This window comes from Seriola dumerili, unplaced genomic scaffold (genome assembly GCF_002260705.1).
Source record: "Seriola dumerili isolate Sdu_G_001 unplaced genomic scaffold, Sdu_1.0 BDQW01000068.1, whole genome shotgun sequence".
In the NCBI taxonomy this organism is placed as follows: Eukaryota; Metazoa; Chordata; class Actinopteri; order Carangiformes; family Carangidae; genus Seriola; species Seriola dumerili.
The window spans coordinates 743,899-771,218 of record NW_019174323.1 but is presented as its reverse complement, the minus strand read 5'-3'; the positions used below and the strand labels follow the sequence as shown (position 1 = coordinate 771,218).

Sequence of the window (27,320 nt, the reverse complement as noted above, 5' to 3'; positions counted from 1 at the left end):
ATACTTCCATGACAACTAGGCCTAGCGAAAATGTTCTTTACGTATGTTCAATTTCTGCTTTTATTTTTAAGGATAGATTACCCATTTCCGGTAATTTTCGGCTATCTCCGGTTAACTTGACGCAGCAGGGGAGTCCAATGGAACCCTTCGTCGCAACCCGGAGGAGACAATCGAGTGCGATTTAGCTTGAAAACACGAGCCGATTTCGTTAGATTGGGATATAAATCATATATTTTCTCAATAGTCCGGATTTGAGGCTCTCTCTGTTGTGTTTCAAATCCACCAATTTGCCGTTAACTGCGTCTGTTCGGCCTTGTTTATACTGTGAGGAGCAGCTTGAATCAGGGAAGCAGGCCCGGTCCTGTGCGAGTTTAACGGCCGTTTCGGGTCTGGAGTGTGTTTTGTGCGGATTGGCCCTTTAGCTCACCAAGTAAGTAGAAATACAGATAATAGCCAGTGTTCGTTTAGCTATTGAAGCTGGTCTACGTTTGGATTTTTTGGTTGTGGCACGACACGATATGAGTTTGTAGTTATTGTTAGCTGTTAGCTTCAAGCTAGCAGTTTGTTGAAGTGACGGCTCCTGTCTCTTCTGTTGAGCTTTTTGCTAATGCTAACGGCTAAAACTCGAGCTAACGATAATAGTAACTTAGAAAAATGTGTTATATATTTACATAATACACATCTCGCCACGTAATTACACGGATACACTGTCTGAATTGTTTCACCTCCACCAATGTGTTTTGTTGTTTGCATTAATTTGTCTGCTAGCATCCTACCATTGCTGATAGCAGTCACTTAGCACCATTAGCTCGCTGCCAAGCTAATATTAGCCTTGTTTTGTCAAACCAGCTGGCTGAGAAGTACTCAAGCTGTTAGCTAGTAATTTTCACACCTAGCTACGCATGTTCTATACAAACAGGATTGGAAAGTAATTAACAATGACACAATGATATAAACTAAACGGATTTACATGTTTGTAGCGAAAAAAAAACATAAAGAGGCCGTCATTTTGTGGATTAAGATTTAAGTCCATGATACTGCAAGTATTTATCATCTGATCATTAAACATCACTGACACTGGCTACTGCTGTTCAGTTTCTAAACTTAAATACAAACAAAATCTATTGTTAAAACTGTAAAAAGGGTTAAGTTGAAGAATCACATTCATGATGATGAAATATATTCTTGTCAGCTCCTAAATGATGTACCTTTCTTTCTGCTATCTCTTCTTCTTGTCTCAGAGAATATGACCCAGATGCAACAATGACATCCAGATTTGGTAAAACCTACAGTCGCAAGGGAGGAGAGGGCACGTCCAAGTTTGATGAGGTTCTGTCCACTAAGAGAGGCACCCTTAGTACCAAATGGGGTGACACCACCTACAAGGCCAAGGTGGGCTCCAAGCGCACCGGTGCTCCCAAGAACGACTCTGTCCTGGGGGTGTACAAGAGGCCCCGTCCATCTGGAGATGGCTTGGAGGATCCGTTTGGGTTCGACAGTGATGAGGAATCCAAGCCGGTGTCGTCTCGGAGTGGCAGTAAGTCGTCGCCTGCCAAGCCAGCATCAGCAGAGCCTCCCCAGGCAGAAAGGCCGGGTGTTTCTCTGGACACCGGGAGCAGGTCCAGCCTCCAGGGAGCATCCCACACTTTTGCATCCGCCCGAGGTGCGTCATGGCTGGCCGGTGACAGGAACCAACCCAGGGTGGTGGAGGACACAGCTCGGTTCTTCAACAGCAGCAGCACTAACATAGGTAATGCATGGAGTTTGAAACCTTTAAGTTTGGTTAGATTTGGAGTACGACTGCATTTGTACATAAAGAATTTTATTGATCAATCTATTGATTACATTATTTTAATTAATTGTTTAGTCTAAAAACTCAAAGATATCCACTTTAGATTGATAGAAAAACGAACAGTGAATGACTAAGTGAAGTCATTATGATAGCCATTGTCCTTTCACATTAAAACTCCAGATCTCCTGTTTGTAATAATATTCTACAGTGTGGTCACAAGATTTTCCATGAATGGGCAGGAATTTGATGTTCTAAATGTTGCTCAGTTTGTTTTTGAATGTTTTTGATTTATTGGCGGTAGTAAAAATGTCTCCTTGAAGCTGTTGACTAAACAGAAGCCAACTGTGGTGCTCTTTGACTGAAGGCTTCCATCAGCTATAGAAAGTTTAGCTTCTCTGATTTTTTTAGTGTCAAAATGGAGACACATCTGGCCAGGAGGAGTGCGCCATGAGTTCTGATTTTGATTCAAATGGAATGAAAACAAACATAGATGGGCAGATATGATGGTTCAGTCTAGCAGCATCCTGAGGAGCATGGTAACCACACACATTACTTTTGGCACAATACAAAAATCCTATGAGGGGGTGAAGCGTTCCAGCTTGTGATGGAATCTGATGGCTCATAGACGCTAAACAAATTCTGGGTCTTCAGATGACAAAGTGTAAAAACTCGGTGACCTCTGTAAAACTAAATACTCCTGTGGACTTTGCATTTGTCTTTGTGTGAATGCTTGCGGTTTCCATAAGTGGTTTTTGTCAGGGACTTCAATTTTACATCTCAGTGATTTCATATTTGACAGAACAGCATCGGAGAAATCAGTTTTGTTGTTCATCCTCTCACAGCCGGTCACTGTCAGTGTCGTCACTTTCAGCTTGACTTGTCCTCAGCTTTCTGTGGCCGCTGCTGGCCACCTGCCAGAGACGCGAGGCACTCCAACTGACTCCCAACAACAAGCTGTATCTCAGTGAGCACTTCGGCTCAGAGCAACGTTTCCACTGTGTTAGGACATTAAGCCATGTTGAAGGGAAGTCAGTGCGACACCGAAGTTCAGCTGCAACACTGCCATCAACAGTCTTGTTATCTGCACACTAAGACTGGTGATGTTGACTGAGTACATATGACAGAATCCTTGACCAAATAACACTTGAGAAAATCTGCCTGTAGAGCTGACTGAGTGATATTTGTATTCAAGAAGGTTATGAGACGTGTTTATTTTACTCGGATACAACAGAAAATAAAATTAAAAATCTGTTCCACTGAACTCTGTCAGAATTTTAAGTCCGCAAACTGTAGAGACATAATTGGATTTTAGATTTTTATTGAGACTTAATTGAGCAATGAGTTTATCTTACAGGCTTCAGATAAAAGTCATTTTACATTGAATCCTTGTCACTTGTGGATATTCAATGTACAACTCCTGTGCCAGACAATATTAAGATGAGTTGTCTTCTGGTAAATCTGAATTTGTGTTTCAAAATCTAAAATTGTAAATGATGTCCTCAGTTAATTCGATCAGACTGATCAAACTGATACCATGTTCTGCATTAATGAATGCCCTTAGCAAATCCACAGGATTGGGACGGAGGCCAATCCAGTCATTTTCAATTGATTGGCTAAAGCCTGATTCCTTTCTGATGCAGTACATCGCTTGTTTGCTCTCCGTACGCCAGCTGCAAAGAAAACCACCTCACTGTCATCCTTTAAAACACTGTTGTCATTTCCTAATGCACAATGTTGTGAGTGAAAGGAACATGGAGTAACACAAAATAAACAGAAGCCAGCAATTGTAGTTAATGATATGTCAGCCTGCATCAGGGCTCCTTTCAAACAGCAGCAGCTGTTTGAAAGGAGCCTTTGAACAGCTTTTTTTTTATTCCTATATATATTTTTTTTTTCTCATGTTCAGTATAAGAAAATACTTAATCATTAAATTGTTTCCGACTGTTTATGGACCAGTCTGTTGTCATTTATGTTTTTAAAGCAGAAAAATCTAAATTATTTTACTACTCATAAATGTGATAGGTGCAACTTACAGCTTTATTTTTGAAAAACTGAGTTTTCTTGAACCATGCTTAGAAACAATTCTGTTGAAGTTCAAACTATGGTGACACACCGAACTTTCAATTCACTTTATCAGATTCACATATTATACTCAGTCATGTAGGAACTGTACAGTGTGATCACTAAGGCTGGCAAAATGGTTGCAGGTTGCTGAAGTGTCACCCCTCAGACTCTGGTATTTTTATTTGCCCTTTAATAGGAAAATTGAAAACAAGGTTTATTTATTGAATTTTTTAAAATAGTTCACATTGGATTGGATTTAACAAATGGCTTCAAATCACCATGTTGTGATCATTTTCTCACTTGTATGAATCTTCTCTTATTATCATGAGCAGTGTGGCAGATTTTCATCTCACCTCTGTGTGTCTGAGTGTTATCCAGGTTGGTCCATCTGCAATGAATTAATCACTAATCATCATTAATTGGCACAATTTTTGTGTCATCATGACCCAAGATTTTGGTTCCTCAAAATAATCTTATGAAATTCTGTAAACAGGATATGATGTTTACATGTGCAATGAAAATTCAATTAACAAGATGCTCGGATACTCAGAAGGTCTGCCTTTAACCTCTGTTGCTGAGAGGTTTGTAGTTGTTGGGGGGATTGACACTGGAGTTAATGGGGCAGAGTTGAGCCCAAATTGTACTTCCAGCTTTGGGCTGGGGTAGATTCTGCCATCTGCACATGTATGTGTGTCTGTGGCTGTTTTGGAGTGTATTCAGGATTACACTTCTCAAAGGAAGGTTACAACATGGAGGGTCAAGGCACTCTATGGTCTTGTATGAGTATTGCGCCGTATCCATTTACCTACAGTTACATGGTCAGAGCATTCGGCATAAAGGCCAGTCCCCTTTTCTTTTGCTGTGGCTGATGCTCTGGAGCAGCTGATGTTTTATTGTTTGCAAGTTTTTCTTTTTCTCAAATAAGGTCAGAAGAGAGAGAAGAAGTGAAATGGCCCACTTTTTTAGTTTTGCTCGCACTTGCGCTCCAACAACACAGCCTTCAAAAAAAAAAACCAAAACAAACCACAGCTCGTTTACAGAACAGATAGAGATATTCTTTGATGTTACACTGTGAAGCAATTTCCTTTCTTTGCTCAGAGTTAAGAGTTCAATATTGTTACCTGTTAGTAATCTGTGAAGGCAGAAACGACCAGGGGGTGCTAATAACCAGAGTCTCCATGTTGACTTGGCAAGTAGGTCCAGACGCTTTTGATTTTCTTCAAGAAATACGTCAACTGGCAAATGAGTTGGCAGTTAGAAGTTCCAGGTGTGTGTGTGTGTGTGACCTGTTTTCAGTTGTAAAGTTGCATTTTGAAATGGTGCAGTCATTATGTTCACCACCTTTCTGCTGAGCAGATGATGATGTTAACTAGAAGCCAAATTGTGGGCACAGTGTTGTTTCACTGATGCAGTAGATAGCATTTTTGCAGGTTGCGATGCATCACTATCTTAATGATTTTAAAAGTCAGGTCCAGAGAATACAGAGTGTTGACATTAGTGCTGAAATAATATATCAGTTAATTGATTGGTAGATTTATCAAATATTCTGTGGTTCCTGCTTCTGAAATATGAGGATTTGCTGGTTTTCGCCATTTTTATGTCATTATTAATTGAATGTCTTTGAGTTTTGGGCTGTCGGGTTCTGGAAACTTGTGATGGTTTCTCCCCTTTACTCTGACATTTTATAGACCAAACAGTTTATCAGTTAATCAAAAGAATTATCAACAGATGCCTCGATTTTTAAACAAAATTAGCTGCAGTCCTAGTTGACATTAAAATACCTGTAATACTATAGCTGGAGCTAAATAAACAATTAATATTTAAATTAACTTCATAAAAATCAGTGCCATCAGTTTAAGGTAGTTATTAGTATTGATTCTGAATCAGTTTTCTCTTCCTTTTCCACAGGAAAGTCCCAGCAGAGTTCCCTATCATTACTGGAGAACCAGCACAGCTACTCATGGTACCAAAATGCTTCTGAGAGCGACAAGAAGCCCCTGGCGCAGACAACCACCCTGAAGACAGGGTCCAAGGCAGAGTCCACCTACGACTCCTGGGATGCTATCATGGGTCTCCGTCCGCCCTCACCCAGCCAGGAACCTCGTAACCCCGCCCCCACACTCTCCTGGGCTACAGCAGGTGTCACCACTGGCAGCTTTGACCTGGGGCAGACCCGGCATCAGAAGCCGCCCTCTCCCCCACGGCTCCAGAGCCCCAGCGAGAGTGAGGACCTCGGGGGCGACTCGGACTTCCTTGTCGAGACATCAGACTACTCCCAGACATCCTCTTCCTCATCACTTGTTAGAAACTCTAACTGTCGGACGTACAGGAGGCCTAACAAACAGGGCTCTGGCAAAGCGCAGGACTCCAGTGGCTTTGCCAGCACAGTTTTTGGTGCAGATCTCCCCAAACCCTCATCTGACAGCAGTAATAAGACAACAGGTAGTGGAGGGGGACGGGGCAGGACGAGGGACTACACAGTGCTGCACCCCTCGTCCGTGTCAATGTGTAATGTCACAATCCAGGACCGAGTGGTGGAGGAGTTTAGCAGTGATGCAGCACCCTCTAGTGGTAGCAGTAGTGCCGGGTCTGGCAGTACAACAGAGCTGGGAGAGGCGGGATGGCAGCGGAAGAAGACGGAGCAACAAAACACGAGGTAGGACAACATGAACAAGTAGAACTGCTACTTTTCTCAAACGCTTTGGGGAGTTTTTGTTAAATGTTGTCGAATAACTGAAAAAAACATCTCTGCACACTTGAATGCGATAGCAGCATAACTCTAACAGAGGTAGAAGACTTCTTACTCCTGCACAGTCTTGCTAAATGCTAAATGATGTACCTGATCAAAGTTGAGGTTCAAAGTATGTTTATGTTGTAGTCTCATGCTAAAATCCTAAATTTTTTTCCCTCATCAGTCCACACTCAATACCACATAATGACAAAGAAAAAAAGAGAAGTTTAACATTTTATTACATTTAGTAAAAAGGAAAAACTGAAATATTGCATAAATATTCAAACCCTTTACTCAGTCCTTAGTTTTGCACACCTGGACTTGGAGATTTTCTGCATTTTCTTCATTAAGAATATGTCTGTACGTTGCTACATTCATCTTTCCCTCAACCCTGACCAGGGTCCTTTGTCCCTGTCACTGAAAAACACCCAGACAGTCTGATGCTGCCACCACCATGTTTCACTGTTGTGACGGTGTTGAGCAGGTGGTGAACGGTGAGAGTCCTTGAGGTGCTTTATTACAAACCTTCACTGAGGAGAGTTTCTGTCTGGCCACTCTGCCATAAAGCCCAGATTGGTGGAATGCTGTTCATCCAGACTGACCATCGGGTTCTTGGTGACCTCTTTTACCATGGCGCTTCTCCCTGATTGCTTAGTTTGGCTGCACAGCCAGCTGTAGGAAGAATCCTGGTTGTTTCAAACTTCTTCCATTTCAGAATTATGGAGGCCACTGTGCTTTTGGGAGCCTTTTTTGTAGCCTTCCCCAGATCTGTACCGCGACACAGTCCTGTCTCTGAGCTGTGCAGGCTGTTCCTTCCACCTCATGGCTTGGTTTTTGCTCTGATCTGCATTGTCAGCTGTGAGACCTTATATAGAAAGGACTGTGCCTTTCCAAATCTTGTCGAATCAATTGAATTTATCAAGGTGTAGAGACATTTCAAAGATGATGAAGAGAGAAATTGGAGGTACCTGAGCTGAATTTCAAGTGTAGCAAAAGTCTAAAGTTCTCTTTTTTGGCTTTGTCATTATGAGGTGTATGGAGTGTAGATTGATGAGGGGAAAAATGAATTTAAAGACTGCAACATAGACATGTGCTGCTAAATGGACCTGGCAGTGAGATTATTTTCACAACTGATGAATAACTTGTCTGTTATTTGTAATTAATTTGTTTAATTTTTTTGTTGTTGAGTAGGTTCAACCAACAGAACATCACACAACACCTCTACTGGAGTTTCCAAAGATAAAAAATATATCAGGCTGAATTTTTTTGGAACTGCATCTACAATTATGCACAAAACATCTGGAATATTTCCATTTGGAATGGTGCAGCCATAAAAAGCTGTCTTGGGTTTGATTATTTCACTCAGTGGAAAACATAATATAGCTTCAATAAAGAGCTGGAAAATACATTATATGCTAGTGTCACATGGTTTGGAATCACATGATTGTAACTCCCTTAAAGCTACTTAAGGGATAATAAAAGAGGGTACCTGGCAATTTTAAGAATTCAAAAGATTTACCATTGCTTCCTGTCTGATTTCAAAACTTCTGTCCAACTAGATTAACAGAGAAACTGTATGGAAAGGGAAAAGTCAGTGAAGCAAGTGGCATGAAAAAGTTGACTATAAAGTCATTTTTTGGCACACAGATACACTGTTTTCATTTCACCCATTTTATGTATTTACTATTTACTTTTACTTTTCTGCCAATGAAAAATCGTTCCTTACGGTCACAGGATTTTTTTCTGAAACAAAATTCTAAATTAAATAAGTTTGCTTTCATTAACTTGATGGAAATTAATCGATTTGTTTCCTAAACAGCATAGAGTTAATAAAAATTTGGTAGGTTGCTCTTTTATGTCCGCTAATGTTGGACAAAGTTTGAGCCTGAAGTTGGAAACCAAGAAATGGAAAGCCTCAAGGATGCTACCTGACTGCCTCGTTTTTTGAGCTGATTCTTATTCATTTTTGAAATTCATAAAAAGGTCTGACTTTGCCTTTTTCCTGACTACAGCATGTAAACAATGTTTTGATTGTATACGTGTCCTCTCCGCAGGTTCAGGCAGACCCAGACCAAGTCAAAGAAGGACAGTAAGCTGGAGCTGTTTGGTTTTGAAGACACAGATACCCATCAGGAGGAGAACAGCTCTGACAACACAGACAGCCGATCCAGTTACAAAATTAAATACTTTGGCTTTGACGACATGAGCGATAGTGATGGTTCTGACGACGACAGCTCTAAAGAGAGGAGGAGGGCCAAGAAAGCTGCCGTCACCAAGGCAACCCCAGTGGTTACCATAGAAGAAACACCAGCCTATGACCCGCCGGATCCCTTCGAGAGGCTGGAGAGTCGTGAAAGACCGGCAGCTAGGGAGAACAAGAAGAACTCTGAGAGGCAGGAGAGCAGGATACGAGAAGGTTAGAACACACTCGCACTCTCTACCTGTAGTAGCCTAAAGAAACAGGGAGCAGGCTTCAGGGAGGTTTTGGTTACTTATGAATAAGATCACATTTTTTCATTCAGATCCGCTACAGCATGCGTTTCACTCTGTCTTAATGACAGCAGTATAAATTTATCTGTAATGAAATCGTATTTAATAATCTCTTTGAATGAAAATGCTTTTCAAACCTCTCAGCATCACAGTTGCTCATTTACTTTGCTCAGTCTGGAGGCAGAAGAAGCTCAGAGTTTGTGTTTAGCTCCTCATGGCGTTGTCAATTTAATGATAAGGACTGACATTAACTGAAATTATTTTAGTTCCTGAGGAGTTCATGTTACCATGTAATTAGTTTTCTGGTCAGTGGTGGAGGATTCTGTCAATTCAAAGTGAAGAGCACAACACACACTGAACCTCAGCCAAGAGTAACACAACTAGTAGACAACTAGTAGAGTAACAAGTAGACAAATTAGAGTAGGGTTTAGATAACCAGTTCTACTTTGGACCTGGTTTCCATTATGCAGAATACCTGTATTTGCTCCCTTCCGACACTAACTATTCTCATATCAAACCTTTATCTCCTCCCTCTTTTTTTATAAGCAAAGAGCCAGTACAGGCTGTCTCTTTCATTAGTTCAAATGACATTGATTATATCAGCTGTAGCTAATTAATGTAATTCGTCAAGGGTTATAATTGCACTTCAGCTGTTGTCTGGATAGTGTGCTACAATCTGACGTCTGTACTCTGTCAACGATGTTTGTGAGTGAAAAGAGCCGTTACTCTGTTACATCACTGTTCAACCCTGGGAGAAGTGTATATTTTGGTTGGACCACACCAGCGGAATGTCGCGGACTGACTGAGTGATGAAGTTACACCATTGATCGGCTGGACAAGTGGTTGTTGCTCTTTCGAAATGACATGGCACAAACAAACACTGCTGCCAATTTAGCACAATTGTCACCAGATGAGCCAATGTTTCTAATCTAAATCTAGCAACCTTTTGGATAAACCTTAGCTGCTTTCTGTTGAAGACAGTCGCCAGTATTGCCCCACGAGGTCGGGCTTTCCATCTGCAGGCACACCTCCTCACTTCTGACAGCACAGTAGCTGAGTCCTGGTTATAAAATCAGGATTTTAGCAGCAGCAGCAGCAGCTTAGAAGTGACTGCTGGTTAACATCTAGTCTTAATGGGCCGCGTTTCAGTCACTACTTCATACTCGTTCCATGGTCTGTCAACAGAAAAACATGGAACAGCTTATAGGGAATCCAGCTGTATTAAAATACTGTATATGTTAGCACAGGGAGGAGGAGAGAAACAAACGGATAAAGAGCTGAAACCAGCTGATACTAGGCAGGATGCAAATACAGTGTGGCCCAGCCATGTGTTAGGTTTTGACTTAGTCTTGTAGTTTAACAAGATCAGGTGAGGGAGTTGAAGGAAATGATCTGTGTCATGTCAAACTTCAAGAGACTCACTTTAATTTTTTTTTTATGCAGCTCATTTCATTTTTGGGTGACAAACTGTCATCATTGATTAGACTGCCACTCAAAAATGTAATGTCTCTTTTCAGCCAGCAGAAGGTGATTACAGATCTAAATTGAATAATTGAGTTTAATAATTGTAGTTATTTGCAGATGTTGAAAGACGGGCCATTTACTCCAATGCTCAACCCACGTCTGACAGGGTCCAGAGTTTTGTGGAACAGGGCTACTAGTGTGTCTGCATTTCTATCCTCAGATAAGATTAGATGTTATTTTCTTTGTGTAATGTTTATATGTACATGTAAACACGAAGGCCCCACACCAGCACTAAGATGCAGTACTTTGCTTCTACCCCCATACCAGCACACATCATGAACCCATCCTCCCACACACTCTGAGGACATGATGCCCTAACAACACTAACAAACCCTGTGTCGTCCTCCTCTCATCTGAGCTCATCCTCAGCAGCCAATCACTGTGAAGTGTCAGAGTGTGGTGTTTATCTGGTCTGACTGAGGCCACAGGAGAAGCACTGAAAACCCTGACCACACAGCAGAACTTAATAAAGACACAGTCACTGTCATTTCAGGTCACTTCTGTCTCATTCAGGATGTAATGAACAGAGTATGTTTTGGTTTTAAAGTCTCACTGATGGTGTCTGTGTGTTTTGTCTACAGATGTCCTGGACTTCTCAGAGGAGGACTTCAGGGTGGTGGCCAGGGCCCCAAGGAGGCCACCTCTGGGAAAAGCAGCTGAGAAGAACCCAGACACCTTACGGAGGATCTTCAGTGCACACAAGAAGGTCAGACACAGCATCACGCTTAGCCACATCACTGCGAAGCCAAACACACTTCATGAATGACACACTGCTGTTTATTTTGAATCAGTCCCTCATACACCGCCTTGCTGCGCTAAATACTTATGAGATCACCGAATCTGGATTAGTCCGCTGCTGAAAATAGTCCCCAGCAAATGCACAATCTCGTGTTTAAGAAACATTTGCTGAAAACTACAGTGGCCAGCTGTAAAAAAAGAAGAAAAAAAGGAGGTTTATATCTTGCCAGTGGGTTTGGAGGCAGATGAACATATGGTTGGTTTTGGTCTTTTTAATGGATTTGTTGACAGTAAGAAAAATATACAAAAATATCAGGATACTGTTAGATTTTTCAGTGTTATTATTGGTAACCCAAAATGTTATTGCGTAATAGTTGCCAGGTTTTAACACACTTCAATCTCAAAAAACAAGTTGCAGTGTGCAAAATAATTGATAGTGAAAAGGTGGATATAGACACATTTCAAGTATTCCTAGAGAGAAGTAAACAAAACAGTCATTCAGTTGCCCGATATAATTTTCAAGTTTAAATTTACAGTTGTATGAATAACACTCAGCATTTCCTACAGGTTTGGTGGTCAACTTTGTGGGGGTGTGGGGGTTCTTAGATGTTACTGTCCTTTCAACAGAAGATCTCTTATTTGTGTGTTCAAGCATTTTGTCTCCCTTGGTAAAATCACCTGTATTCTGTTTAGTGTTTAGATGAATTACTCTAAACACAAAGGCCAAATTTGATAGAAAACATAAAATTTAAACTTGACTTCTGACTGAAGCATAATGAGTATCAGAATTCACTTTGACTTATAAAAAGATAAAAATAAATGCGCATGTGGGTCATTCTATGCATGTGAAGCACTCAACTGAAATATTGTAATCCCTAACTGCATGTACCTGTGGGGATGGGACTGTCCACCTACACTCAGTATGACTCAGTAGGCTGTGTGTGTGTGTGTGTGTGTGTGTGTGTGTGTGTGTGTGTGTGTGTGTGTGTGTGTGTGTGTGTGTGTGTGTGTGTGTGTGGGCAGAGCAGGAGAGTTCAGCTCTGGTTTATTCGTGGATGGATGAGGGGATGGATTCAGTCTTTTTATAGCAGACACAGATCACTGTAATCAATTCAGACCAGTGGAAATGGAAGTCTTAAGTAACTCATGTTTACTGTATATGAATCGTCAGCGTTACATGAATCTTTCTGCAGTTAAAGCCGTGAAAAAAAACTTTGATTGAACTGATGATTTGATTTTACTCTTGTTTTGCTGTACAAGTGTTGTTAATTAGACCCAGTCCAATTTCTGTAGTTTGCCAGTTTTGTCAGAACAAGCTCTGCGAGGCCTCTCTTCCTCTCAGCTGCTTGTTGAATGTGTTCTCTTTAGTTTGCAGTATTTTAACTTTGTTGGAAAAAGTGATACTGGTGCAGTTGTAATCAGCAAGACAAATTTCAGAATTCAAATTAGTTTTATTTCAGAGGGGGTCAGGATTGCCTGGAACATCGTCATTAACACACACCACTGCCTCTGGTGTTTGCATTGCAGTCTGTAATAATAGGTTTTTGCATCGGAAAGAAAATAATCATTTTGCAAATAAATGCTCTTTGGTTGAGAGGGTTTTCATAGAATCACATTGAGCTTCAGGCTCATTCACATCTAGAATGATAATTATAATCGTCAGTCTAAAGAATTAACCAAATTCTACTAAAACTACATTTCTAACCCACCTAATATAAGCTGTGTTGGTATATTTTGTAAATTAATTCCCTCAGAGAGGAGGTAATCCATAACCTCCCCTTTTAATGCACCAGAAGTGCTACAACAAATCACAACGAACCCGAAGCAACCACCATAACAAGTGTATGTGTCCTTTTGTATGGGTCAATTTCAAACAGGAAGTTGAGTCGTTGTTGCAGAAATATTAACGAAACTTCAGCTGGTTTTACTGGTTCAGACAAGTAAGACCTGGTACAGAAAAACAATGCAATGCAGCAAAAAAAAAAAAAAAAGAACATGCAGAAAGTATTTTGAAAAAGCAACATCAGCTTAAATAACATCTCGTCTTAAATAGCGCCCCTGTAAGCAAACTGTGTTTCACGCTCTCCTGTCATCTGAAACTTTTGCAGAGGCAGAGATAACTTTGTTGTGAAGTTCTCTCTCGGCACCTTCAGGGAACTTTTGAAGTGCCAAAGTATAAAGTTAATTTCCTCTGTGTGTGCCCATTGCAGACCAGCAGTAAGAGTATTAGCAGACACATTGCCCATAGGAGCATAATAATGTACTTAATGTACTCTCTTGTTCTCCAGTTTCATGCCCTGACTCTGACAATAACTTCTCTCCCTCTCTGTCGAGTAATGTATTCTCCCTGTCTCCATCGCTTCCTCTTGACCAGCTTGTCTTTACTTTTTACCTCTTGAATTATGCTCTCTACTGCGTCCTCCTCCCTCCTTGTTCTATTATACTTTCTGTCTCTCTCTAACACTGTACATTCTGGCTCGCTCTCTCCCCATCTTCAGTGAACATTATTGGGAGCGAGACCCGAGTTGAGTTCATTATAAAAACAATAGCCCTTGGAAGTGACCAGCCCCCGGAGCAGTCGTCAAAACTCTGCCTCAATTACAGTAAATTGTGAGTCTGTGGCATTGGCGAAGTAGGAGTGCTGTTAGGTTATTCCCCTGAGGATGCTGGGAGATATTAGATGTTACCATAATGACAGCTCGTGGATGGACTCATCCATATTTAGGAGATGGTGTAGGGTTTATTTGGATTTTTTTTTTTTCTTTTTTGGATGGGACAAACAGTTATTGCATCCCTAACATTGACTCCAGAGTTCCACTGTGGTTCCCTACACTGTTGTACTATTAATATTTTTCTGTAGTCCCACAAGGAAAGGGAAGAAAAAGACTTTCTATTCATTATTCATGTGTTCATCATGTTTGCAGATGTGAATCAGGCACTGTATATATTATACTGTAAGTGACAGATTAAAGCAGTGAAGCAGCATAGGACAAAATATCCTAATTTTTGGTCTGTAGTATGGATCAACCTGTAAAAAAACTGGATCCTACACTCCCCACAATGCAACTTTTATTGTGTCTTTTGGTCAGTTTTCCTGTCTGATGCAGATGCACTAGTTTTTTTTCCACACCCCAGTTTATAACATAGGCTTCCCTTGGTTCAAAACACAATTGGTTGTTCTTTTTCCAACCGGCAGTGCATCTAAAAGCAGCTGATTAATAATTTTATTGATAAGTAAAATCAATAATGGAATGGGAAATGATTAGAGTAAATTCACTGCCCATTCCCAAGCTTGTGCTGTTGTGACTAACGAGGAGGCAGTTTTCTGTTAATGCACAGTGTGTCTTTCTGGGTTTTTTTTTTTGTTTTTTGTTTTTTGTTTTGTGGGTCACAGCAGGAACATGGGCCACACTCGCCCACCTTCTCCCCTCACTCTCATCTCTCCCATGCTGCTTAGTGACAAGTGGGCAGGGCGGGTGGGGTAGGTGTCCGTCTGTGTCATTCAGATTACTGCAGGAGATTTTAAATCGGTGTGTTCCAGAACAGCAAAGCTCATCTCCAAACTCCCCTTTTGTCTCAGCTTATTAACCCTGCGGTGTGCACACTGCACCCCCCCACCCCCCCACCCCCCAAAAAAATAAAAAATAAAAAAAATCCCACCCCACCTCCCTCAACAGCCAGCTCTCTCTTTCTTCCCTCATTCCCCTCTCTCTGTCCTTTCCTTCTCTCCTTCTCTCTTTTGTTTTTCATTATGAATGCCCCGGCAACCACAAACCACAGGTTTGGCAAAAATATATGAAGAAGACAGGAGTTGAGCCAAGGATGAAAGGATGAGGGAGGATGGTAGTGTGGGAGGGTGTGTGTGTGTGCTTGTTGTAAGTGTGTGTGTATCCTGCTGTTTGATTAGTGCTGGCTGACTCTCACCAGTTTAATGTGCATCCAGCCAGTTTTCCTGTTTTCCCTTCTTTGTACACTTCTTTGTTTTCTTTCACCTCTTTTCTCTCTCTCTCCTCTTTTTCCTCACTACTTTTTTTAATCTACATCCCAGTTTCTGCTGCTGGTCATCTGTGCACTTCTCATTCCTGTCATGTTTATGTGAAATTACTAAAGTGTGAGATTTTTGTCCTTTATTTGTTAACTTTGATATTGATGGCAAATGAAAAAAGGCTGGTGTGGAATAAAAGTGTGAAAATGGAAACAAGTCCGATCATATTTTATTTATACAGTACAATCTTCTCTGCCAAAATCCCTACTATTTCACCACCATGTAGATCCCTCTTATAGTTTCAAAGGTGGGGCAGTTTTGACGGTAGTAGTAGACAGTTTTGTGTCTGTTCATGTTACAGTCTCCCACCAAAGCAGTGTACAACGCCAGGCATTGGACGCTGGAGAGTGAAGAGGAGCCCCCTCCACCTTTCTTCTCACGATCACAGATGGCTCCTGTAAATACACACACACACACACACACACACACACACACACACACACACACACACACACACACACACACACACACACACAGAGACTTTCAAATTAATCAAAATTGATGCAAATTATCAAAGTTATGAATCTGGCCAGACATTTTATCTTGATCCGTACCAAAACAGTATTAGGGTTCCATATATAACCCTGTATATATCAAGAAATGCATTAAAAAAAAATGTGTTTCATATCAACTGTCTTTCCATCTTTCCAGGCCACAGTCTCAGCTGGTGGACCCAGTAAGGAGCCCTCTGACGCTAAGAAGGATGATGGTGTTTTCAAGGCTCCGCCTCCTCCTCCCAAGGTCACCAAGTGTGTCACTTTTCCCACAGATCCCTACCAGGAGACTGTCACCACACTTAAATGCCGCAAAGAGCACAAAGAGGTACACAAAAAAATGTTCATCTACTTCATGCTAAAGATGTAAAAATATTTTAAAAAGGTATTAATGGCGATGTTCCACTCATTCATCGTGGCCCCTGTGTTCTCCAGCTGTATACAGTAGTCCAACATGTAAAACACTTCAACGATGTGGTTGAGTTTGGAGAGAACCAGGAGTTCACTGATGACTTTGAGTATCTGGCTACTGGTCTGAAGAGCGGACAACCTCTCAACACACGATGCCTTAGGTATGAACCCGCTGTCACGCCCTCACAGCACCCTCTCAGTGCTCTGCTGCTGTCCGAGCTTACTTTACCTCTCTGATATACTTGAATAAAACATAAATGTCAAAACATTCCTTTCACCCTTAGCTCACACCGTGTGTGTCTGTATTGTTTCTCCAGTGTGATCAGCCTGGCTACACGCTGTGCCATGCCCAGCTTTAGGATGCACCTAAGAGCCCGAGGGAAGGTGGCTCAGGTCTTCAAAACACTCAACGACGCCCCACAGCACCCGGTAAGGATCAGATACATCAAGCACACCAGCAGTTCACTTTGCTCCAGATGGAAACTGTGAAAATTACAACAAGAAGATTTGTAATGTCAACATTATATTTATATTTTATCTCAATTAATGATGACTGTTAAAATGGAAAGAGTTTGGACCCTGTTAGGAGATGACAGGAGTTGGAGGGTATTTTTACGCTATCTGTGGTCACCTGACACTTGGTGTCTGGGGTCATGACGTTTGAGAAAATCATTTAAAGGTTAACACAATTTGCAGGCAGATTAATGGGCCTATAGCTGAGGCAAGTTCGGTGTCTTCATTTCATCATTTAAAAATCTTTCCCATCGTATGTACTATAATACTAGAAAAATATAACTAGAAAAATAATAGAAAAATTATTAGATATACTGAGATTAAGTGACAGTATTGTTAAAATTCAAACTCTTTTTGAAATAGAAGCTTGTGTGGGTATATATGTTAGTTTGAGGAAGTGCATTTTGCTTTGAGACAAATCAATTTTCAGAGTGAAATTTTATGGTAAATTCTTTCTCTCTCTCATCTCGGCAGAACCTGGCTCTGTGTACGGCATCTCTGATGTACATTCTGAGTAGAGACCGCTTGAACATGGATCTGGACCGGTCCTGTCTGGACCTGATGATCCGGCTGCTGGAAATGGACCAGGACCAGGGGGGTGGGGCTGTGACAGACTCCACCACTCAGTTCAGCGCCAGGGAAATCGCCAAGATGAAGGAGAAGATCAGGAAGCTCTGTGACACCGTGCACAACAAGCACCTGGACCTACAGAACATAACGGTACAGAAAACTCATAGTTGTCCTACTTTAACCAAAAACAAATTCTGCTGGTTTTTGTGTGAATATTCATCACACTGGATCATTTTTGAAACTGGTTTGTTGTTGGACCTTTCCACTGAAACCTCTGACTGATGATATTCTTTTAAGCAGCTCTTCAGTTGGCGTGACTCACAGACGCCCACATGTGTCAAGATATTTCTAGGAGCTCCACTGGAGCTGAAGATGTTTTCTGATCTAGAATATCTAAAGTAAATACCAGGGATTGGTTTCAGTCTTTCACAATCAGAGAGAGAAGACGCCATTTTATACCAAGGGGAAATATATCAACCAATTTCCACACCCACAGGAAATGGACCAGAAAAATCACCATACATCACAAAATAACATGAATGTGTGAAACATTACAGCATGAGATGTTACCTGTTTCAAAGTGTGAAGTGATTCGTCAGACAGTGGAGGTGTGTGCTGACTCTTGACTGATTGTACGCCTCTTTTTGTCCCTCCTCTCTCCCTGTAGACGGGTCATTTAGCTATGGAGACGTTACTGTCCCTGACCTCAAAGCGAGCAGGAGACTGGTTCAAAGAGGAACTCCGGCTACTGGGAGGACTGGACCATATAGTAGATAAAGGTTCAACATATTATAAAGAAGTTGTATTGACTCAAAATAACTGATCATGATGCATCAGGATTGTGACTGTGTTTTCATTTCTGTCTCCTCAGTGAAAGAGTGTGTTGATAACTTAAACCAGGAGGATGAGAAGGAGAAGCTGGGGTCGTCTCTGTGGGGAGCTGAGAGGTGTTTACGGGTGCTGGAGAGTGTAAGTACAGCATAGACTACAGGGCTTAGGGAAATCTGTAAAGCAGACCTGCCCCTGGCCACGGACAAGTCCAGACTTTGGAGTTTACGTTAGTTCTGAGTCAGGTCCAGCTTTATGTTTTCGAGTCTGTATGAATAAGAGAAAGATTTAACTGGAATAACAGGATCCAAAAAGGCAATCAAGACAAAAACATATTGATTTGACAACAAAAACATTGGATAAACAATAACATATGTTCTGTAACCTGTCCAGGCCATCAAAGTTTAGTGGAACACTAATGGTTCAGACATCTGCAGATGGGATTTAAGTTGGAACTGTGAAATGAGTCTTGTGGAAAACCTTGTTAAAGTTTTAGAATTATGACCGTCTTCCTCTGGGACTGTTTGTGTAGAGATCTGTCTCTTCTATTTTCAAATGGAGAGGTCCATCTGAGATTTAGGTGCAGGTTGATAAGTTACAGGGTTGTTTTAGGTCAGGTACAATGTTTTGGACCCCCTGTCCCCATCCACAACCAACATAAACCTGCAGATTAGGACTCAAACCATCTGCAGCAACCATCATGATAATAAAACTCTTCATAAGACAGTAGCAGGAGATTCCTTTAAAGCTTATGTTGCTGCCAAAAATGACTAGTGACACTACTGCCCAGTGGAAAACGGTGGAAAACAGTTGATATTTTACTGTGTGTGTGTGTGTGTGTGTGTGTGTGTGTGTGTGTGTGTGTGTGTGTGTGTGTGTGTGTACATACAGGTCACAGTCCACAACCCAGAGAACCAGAGCTACTTGATTGCCTATAAAGACTCGTCACTCATCGTCTCCTCTGCAAAGTGAGTAAACCTCTTACTTGTGGAACATGGAATGACTCTGGCTCCCGCCTGACAGGATGCAGTGTCACGGATTTTTTTTCAATTGACTTTAGATCTGATCAACACTGCGGTGCTGAGATACTCCAGACCTTAAATTTGAATGTATTATAGCCAAGTCTGCATAACTTTCTTCTTCCTCCTCGGAATCTTTTTACCTTCTTTTTCTTCTTCTTTTGGCTTCTCTTGTGAAACCTTTTCATTGGAGGATATCTGTTGATGATTGTCAAAGTGAAAACTGAGGAAACTTTGAATTGTTTTTTTGTTTTTTTTGAAAATTGACAAATATCTTGACACTGAACATTAAGTGTCTTAAATCCAGACCATCCATGTTGAATTGAATTCTTCACAAACACAGATTGACTCAGCTGAACAACTGTACTATACAGACCCCATCTGTGTGTGTGTGTGTGTGTCTGTGTGTGCGCGCGTGTGTCAGTCTGACTCAGTATGCCTGATGGTTATTATGCGTATCATTATCAGGGTTTTGTTGTTCAATTTCCTGGTTGTGACATCCTGTCAGTCATAGCAGTGACCTCTGACCCCTGAGCTTGGCCCCCTTCACTGGCAGAGCATCAGCAGAGGGAGTGCTCAGTCCACTGTGGAAATGACCTGACTTTGCTCTTTTTTTCTGCCTTGTCTCTGCCCTCGAGTGTTTCAGACACATATTGGTGTTTTTGTTTTAAACTGATCTGATACAGTCGATTTTTGTCAAATCTGGATTATTTTATGTTTCTGTTTTAGAAAAAAACATTCATTCTTACCATTAATTTACACATAAATCATAACTTTCCACACACTGTGGAGCTCACAGGAGCTACTTTGACAGCTTATTGTCAAGATCATTGAATAATTATAAAGAAAAAATGTACTGTATATTAAAGTATTATTTAAATACACACACCCCATTCTTGTCCAGGTGCAGAGTCCAAAAATCTGTAACAGTGAATTATATCTCTCATATAAGCTCATTTGCTTTCATTTGCTCTGGTTAAAATGTATGTCCTTAAAAATAATATTAATAATAATCTTTATTTGTTTATTTTTATTTATTTTATTTTATTATAGATGTATATATAATTCCAGTGTTTCAAGTGAAAATTAGGTTGTTAAACACCATTCAGACCAGCACAGTTACACAAGTCAGCCTGTGTTAGCTGACCTTCCTCTCTACCAGGGTTGGACTGGATTGAACGCTACTCAGCTTTGGGGGACTTGTGTTGCCAGCAGGAATGGGATTAAACAGTACTGAAGTTTAAATGTCATTTAATGGACCCTGTGAAAGATAAAGTGAGAGAGAGAAATTGCACATTGATGCTCTTGATCAGCCACACGCTGAGAGAATCACTGAGAGAGCACTAGCAAGTTTACATATCTTGGTCACAATCCTTTATTAACCACATTTTATGGTGTTTACGTCCATGGTAAATGTTAAAAACTGATATCTCTCAAATATATCGGCCTAAAAAAAAACAGTATCAGTCAAACAACTTGGCGCTGAATTAATTTACCTTCTCGCTCCTCCTCCTTCACCCTCTGTGTGACCGGACCTTCGCCCCCTACAGAACGTCTGCAGCGAGTGTGGGGGGGTGAGGATGAGGGTGAGGATGAAGGCTGAATGGGTCAACAAAGAGCTGCTGTTTCAGTGGGTGACACAGGCCTCAGTCTGAGCATTCAGCTGTCCTCTCACTTAACTCGATTAACCCCCCAAACCATAGGGTGAGCCAGAGAGCGAGCGAGCCCTGCCACCTAAACTCTGTACACACACACACACACACACACACACACACACACACACACACGCACGCACTGAAGCTGTGTTTTCATGTAATCTTTGCTTGTGTAGAGTCCAGATCTTCTTCCTCTGTCATACACTTCTCTTTTCCCTCTTTTTCCAGTTTTTCATTTCTTCCTCTTTCACACGACTTCACTGTTTCTTTGTCTTTCTATCCTCTGTTGTCTCCTCTTTGTTACAGTATACACCCCACCCTCATTGTTTCAACCCAAACTCACCCTTCTGTCTCTCTGACTGTTTCAGCTGTCTGCAGGACTAATTCAATAAACTCCCAAACCGCCCAGCGCACACACACTCACACACACACACACACACACACACACACACACACACACACACACACACAAAAAGTCCTATTGCTTATTGACCATCCTCTTCTGGGTCTTGGCAGGAACCAGAGTTTCTTCTTTATAGACACAATAATATCTTTTACTTTCTTTTTCTAGTTGCATCTGTTAATCCTGTCTTAGCTGCAGTGGAAGTTTGGCTCATGAACTTCAACGTGAAGAACAGAAAGAAAACTAATACTGTTGCTTTATGGACTCTCCTATCCCTCTCCCTGTCTGTCATCACATCCTGTCTTACTGTTGCCCTCCGTAGCCACATTTCGTTTAGCCACATTTCGTTTTCTACTGACACTGTCTCCTCTTCTCCCTTTTTTTTTTTCCTTCTTTTATTTCCTTCATCATCCTCAGTCTGTCCTGTTCTTCAGACTCTGTTTTCTGCTCTGTGTTCAGTCACCACTGTCATTAAATTTAATCTAGTTATTTACATCAGGCTGCTGACCTGCTTTGGCCCTTCTGCTGCTGCAGCCGGCCTCTGTTGTGCTGTGTGTGTTGTTGGTTGGTGTGTGTGGTGTTGGTGTGTGTGTGTGTGTGTGTGTGTGTGTGTGTGTGTGTGTGTGTGTGTGGTGGTGTGTGTGTGTGTTGTGTCGTGTGTGTGTGTGTGTGTGTGTGTGAGTGTGTGAGTGAGTGTGTGTGTGACAGAGAGTGTGCGCTTGTGTGCGTGTTAGCTCGTGGACACATCTGTCTGTGAATGCTGCTCTGTTTTATGATGGAGTAGTTAAGGAGATCCAGATCCAGATGACGTCTGGATGTGAATTCAGTTTGTGTTGATGATGAAGGAGAGACTAAAATTAGTTTTCCTTCTCTTCTGTTAAAACGGTGAATCCACAGGAATGCTACGATGAATAAAAGTGAAAAAAGTTCCATTAAAAAGTTATTTGGATCCTCCATCTTGTTTTTCATGTCGTCTGTGTGCATCTCTTTGAGCCAGACAGGCCGGAAACATGTTTAATACAGAAAGTTGTTTTTAACTGTCCTCCCTTTTCCAACCCCCTCCTCACCCCCTACCCACCCTCAGGGCATTGAGGAGGTGTGAGGAGATGATCCAGCGTTACAGCAGGGAGGTGAACTCAGACGGAGCTGTGGTGGGGAAAGCAGTAGAGAACTGTATGAGAGCCATCATAGGAGTCCTGCTCAACCTGACGCACGACAATGGTTAGCACGCACACGCACACACTAGAAGAAGATAACTCACACTTTACTGCAGCTGAATTTTCCCCATAAACATGTTTTGTAGCAGAGTTTAACTGGAAACTGAAAGGTTGGTTCATTTGAGTGGGTTGTTGAGTCATTACAAACAGCTGACCTGTGCTTGATAACAGTTCGTCCTCATGTGTTAACCTGTGTGTGTGCAGAGTGGGGCAGTACGAAGACAGGAGAACAGGAGGATTTAATAGTGACAGCTCTGAACTGTGTACTCAGAGTCCCTCAGTATCTTCCACAGGAGCAGAGGTTCGACATACGTGTGCTGGTGAGTGACTCAGACAAACCGTCAGGAGTTGAAATGACTGGCACATTAGTGACAGGGAAGAGGATAAATTCATAACTTTGACTCTGTGTGTATGTTTGTGTGTGTGGTGTTCAGGGTCTGGGCTTGTTGATCAATCTGGTGGAGTACAGTGCCAGGAACAGGTACTGTCTAATGGAGATGGAGATGGAGGGAGGTCAGGGTCCCTGCGACTCCACCGTCCTGCTCAACCCTCAGCACCAGGACATCACCAGCACCGGCCCGCTGAGCGCCATCGCTGCACTCGTACAGGTACAGCACAGGAAGAAGCAGCAGACTAGGGCCGCGGTTAATATCTACTTGTCTGTCTGTCTGTCTGTCTGTCTTATCTGCTCATGATCGATTAATCTGCTGATTCTGTTGAGACAAAAAAAGAAAAGTCAGAATACAGTGAAAAATAGCCCAACACATGTTCCTTGAGCCTAAAGTCACATCTTCACTAGACAAGTGCTTCCTACAGTACCTCTCTTCCCACTGCACTGTTCACTGAAGCACAAGCAGGTGCTGTTTGAGGAATATTTTAAGATGATCACATTTACATTTCAGACTCTAAACCTATCAGACCCAATGCTCACAATTTGTCTCGTCTGTGTTTTCTTTGCTGCTGCGGCAGCTCAGTTTCCCGTGAGCACCATCAAAGCTTCATTAAAATCGAATCATCCCATCTAATCAGATTTGGCTGATGCTCTTATCCAGACTGACTTCCAATGAGGTCAACAGGAGAATGTGCAACAGCAGCGTGACGACACACAGTAACAGGGACTAAGAAACCAGATGAGAGGTAGAAATGATTCATTGTGTCATCTCAGTCTGAAACTGAGAGAGTAGAGTTGTTCACTGAAGTGAGTTTTAAGGTCATGGCAGAAAATGATGCTGTACATTTATATGTATAGCACCTCTCAAACACAGAGGCAATTCAAAGTGTTGTCTCAGCAACATTTAAACACATTTAGGTTGGACATTTGAAGTTTAAGATCACGAGGAAGTTGGTTCCACCTGTGTACAGGATTTAAAAGGATTTCAACAGATTAGTAATTAGTGATCTTGCAAGGAACTCTGAATTATGCAGTTAATTACATGCTGCTGAATGCTAACCTGCTACACAAGCTTAGCTAACCATTGAGGCTTTAGTGAACTGTCTACTTGTTCATCCTCCTCAGCTGTTCCTCCAGCGGGAACGAGCCGCTGTCCTGGCTGAGGCGCAGACTGATGACCTCATCAAGGAGGCGCCAAAGCCTGCACTGGACCAGAGCGGGGAGTGGCAGGAGACGGGCGGGGAGATTCAGTGGGTTGCCAACGACAACAACGTGGATAAACAGGATGACAGCAAGAAGAAGGCGCAAGATGAGGAAGACGAGGAGCTGGACCTCAACAAAGGTACAAATACAACCAGATCCTGATTTTTATTTCTGGCATTTTGTTCATTTTAAGATATAAAATTATCCATGAATGTTTCCTCATCATCATCATCTTCCTCTTCCTCCTCTCAGCTCTGCAGCATGCAGGGAAGCACATGGAGGACAGCATCGTGGCCTCCTACACAGCACTGCTGCTGGGCTGCCTCTGTCAGGGGAGCCCGGTGAGTCTCACACACACTCTCATGGACACAAATATTCACCTGCACAATAAGACAGATGGTAGATATACTGTAGCTGTGATGCACCAATGTATGAACAGTGTGTTGATTGTAGTCCAGCATTTTCTCTGCTGAGAGCTGATGTTTGGTCTGTTAGGGACATTTTTTATGTCTCACCTAAAACTGCACAATTTTTCACTTCAAGTTCATTTGCTATGAGGTTCAGCACAAGCAGCCAACAGAGCAGGTCTGTCCAAATTGAAAAACATGTGCATTGGTTTTCCATCAGTATTACTTCAACCCTCCGTGGACTAAAATCCCAATCAATATTTTGGGATTTTCACTCCTTTAATACAAACATCTAATTCACACCAAAATACAACTATTGCTGTCTTAAGTTTAGATTTCATCTACATTTGAAAGGAAACACACCTGCAGACATGCGCACATATAACCTAAGATATGCAGCGATATAGTATCCTCTCATAATTATCAGGGTTTAGCTGTGAAAAATGAAGAAATCAAGATCTCATTTTGATTTGATGTCTTCATCATCATCATGTTTTTGACTCACTCTCTGCCTCCTTCTCTTTTCTCACCAGTTGAATGTGACTACTGTGAGAGAGAACCTGCCTAAAGGAGATTTCTCCATCATGACAGAAATGCTGAAAAAGTTCCTCAACTTCATGAACCTCACTGTGAGTCCCAGCTTTTATAATCCAGCCTTATGTGTGTGTTCAGCAGCTTCTTATAAAACTGTTTAAAAAGATGTGTAAATGCTCAAAAAGACAAACACTGTGTGTAATAACTTGAAAAAAAGAAACTAGAGCGATGTGTGGCTATTGAATATTGAAAATAATGCTTGTTCGACTGTCGTTATTTAATAGCCACAGCCATTCATGTCAGTGGGAAAGTGGTCTCAGACTTTAGGACCCCACTGTCCATGAGATGTCTTAGTGATTAACAGTCCCAACATTTCTTCCATCACAGTTTCCAGGGTGGAAACACAGTCAATATTTTTGAAAATGATGCTTTACAGTTTCTGTGAAGCTTTTCAACTGCCGTCAGTTACTTTTATGATGCAAATACAACTGAAAAAGTCCCAGTGGGTAGGAGAGGCAATGACAAACCCAAGTCTCATATCTAAACTGGGAAAACTTTCATAACCTTGAGGAAATTTGAGTCATACATCTGTTAATAAAGAAAAAGATGAACAATGATTAGATAAAGTTTAGTCAGCAAATTCAGCATTTTCTCACAGAAATGTCAAATCATTGTTTCAAGTGAAAACTTGAAATCTAATGTTCCACAATATTTTGAAGCACTGATGATGAGCACAACTGTAGAAATAATGAAACAGTTGTTAGAGGAAATGTTGAGCAGATGGCCTAACAAACAATGTACCTTAGGAAGCCAAGAAATTAGATGGATAACATTTCTTTCTTTCTTTTTTATTTCTTATACACCCGACTGGTGTGTATTAAATTGCACTTAGTTTGCAGTTTTAATGAGTGTTTCATGAATTTAACTTAATTTAATTTTAACTGTAAATATACCAGCAAGGTAATGGAAATGATAATTATTGAATAAATAAACAAAATAATTAGACACGCTAGTTAAAATAAACATCATTAAAAATCACTTTGTTAATGACATAATGAGGAGATTAATTGTGGTGGAATAAATTATAGTTATGATTCATTAATTAATCAACGTTAGGGAGTGAATGAATCAGTTAATTATGATTATTGAACAGTGTGATGATCACTGAATATTATGAGTCCTCAACACAGGTGTGTGTGTGTGTGTGTGTGTGTGTGTGGGTGTGTGTGGGGTAACTGACCTCTCCTCCCTCTCTCTCTGCAGTGTGACGTCGGCACCACAGGACAGAAGTCCATCTCCCGGATCATTGACTATCTGGAGCACTGCTAGAGAGAAGCCTGTCTCATACACATACACACACACACACACACACACAGACACACACACACCATGACCATCATCATCATCACCTCAGATTAAGTTCACTGCTGGAAACAGGCATTTCTTATAACGCACACATCTTCATTCATCATCACCTTCCTGCTCTTCGTGTTGTGATCAGACCTCCTCATCATCCTCCAGTTAAAGGAACAGTCCACTGTTTTTTGTTTTTTTTAAGGTTGCAGTGATGGAAACTCCATCAACATGATAACTCAATGAATTTCCGCCAATTTGACTTCACCTGAACGTAAATTTATTGTCACTTTATGAGGCAGGATGACCTCGGAACATCAACACCTCCCACCCTCCCACCAGCTGTGATCATATTTTATTTTACTTGAAAGATAAAAGTCCACTTAGGTGTTTTATTTTTATGTTGCCCTTCTTCTATTTGTATAAGTTCCTCAGAAGGATGTGTTTTTTTCTTCACACCTCCCCCTCTCTTGTGAAAACAGCCATCCTTTGTATCGATCAGTGACAGATTGGAGCGAAGCCGTCATTTTCTCCAGCCTGTCATCAAAGCCTCGCACCCCGCAGCCCTCTGGAGCTCATAATCACCAAAACAACTCAAGTGGTTAAAAAAACTGCTCTCTAAAATAATGACTTTCCTTCTTTCCTTTGAAACCGACGACCTCGGCTCATTTCCGACCACCTTGTTTCTTTCGTGCTGTATACTTCTTCTTCTTCTTCTTCTCTTTTTGCTGCTTTGACCTCTCGACTCTGTCAGAAGGAGACAGTTTGAGGCTGAGAAATCAAAAGTATTGATTGTTTCTAGCCAAAGAGCAAAGACATGGCAAGAGTTCAGGCCCTGAATTGCAGGCATTTGTGAAGTTCAGGTGGTATATTAAGACAGGACTGCCTGTAGACGTTTGCATGAGGTCTGTTTGTAACCTCAGATGTTCCATCTTTGG

The 27,320-nt window shown here is 41.5% G+C and overlaps 1 protein-coding gene across 1 annotated transcript; it reads left to right on the top strand.

The window, feature by feature from the left end:
- The first annotated feature begins 1,245 nt into the window (after window positions 1–1,245).
- Window positions 1,246–26,411, top strand: LOC111219567 (wings apart-like protein homolog). Its single transcript, XM_022742286.1, has 19 exons — window positions 1,246–1,750; window positions 5,765–6,512; window positions 8,642–9,003; window positions 11,183–11,307; window positions 15,686–15,781; window positions 16,036–16,206; window positions 16,314–16,450; window positions 16,607–16,718; window positions 17,277–17,522; window positions 18,040–18,151; window positions 18,244–18,341; window positions 19,092–19,168; window positions 22,362–22,498; window positions 22,699–22,814; window positions 22,929–23,102; window positions 24,011–24,227; window positions 24,341–24,429; window positions 25,029–25,124; window positions 26,293–26,411. Exons 1-19 carry the CDS (start codon window positions 1,264–1,266, stop codon window positions 26,356–26,358), a joined length of 3,666 nt encoding a protein of 1,221 aa, XP_022598007.1. The 5' UTR covers window positions 1,246–1,263; the 3' UTR covers window positions 26,359–26,411.
- The last annotated feature ends 909 nt before the right edge of the window (window positions 26,412–27,320 follow it).

Coding starts and splice junctions, on each gene's coding strand:
- LOC111219567 (XM_022742286.1), top strand. CDS start 1,264: ATGACATCCAGATTTGGTAAAACCTACAGTCGCAAGGGAGGAGAGGGC. Junction 11,308..15,685: donor TCTTCAGTGCACACAAGAAG/GTCAGACACAGC, acceptor TTCATGTTACAG/TCTCCCACCAAAGCAGTGTA. Junction 24,228..24,340: donor GGAGCTGGACCTCAACAAAG/GTACAAATACAA, acceptor TCCTCCTCTCAG/CTCTGCAGCATGCAGGGAAG.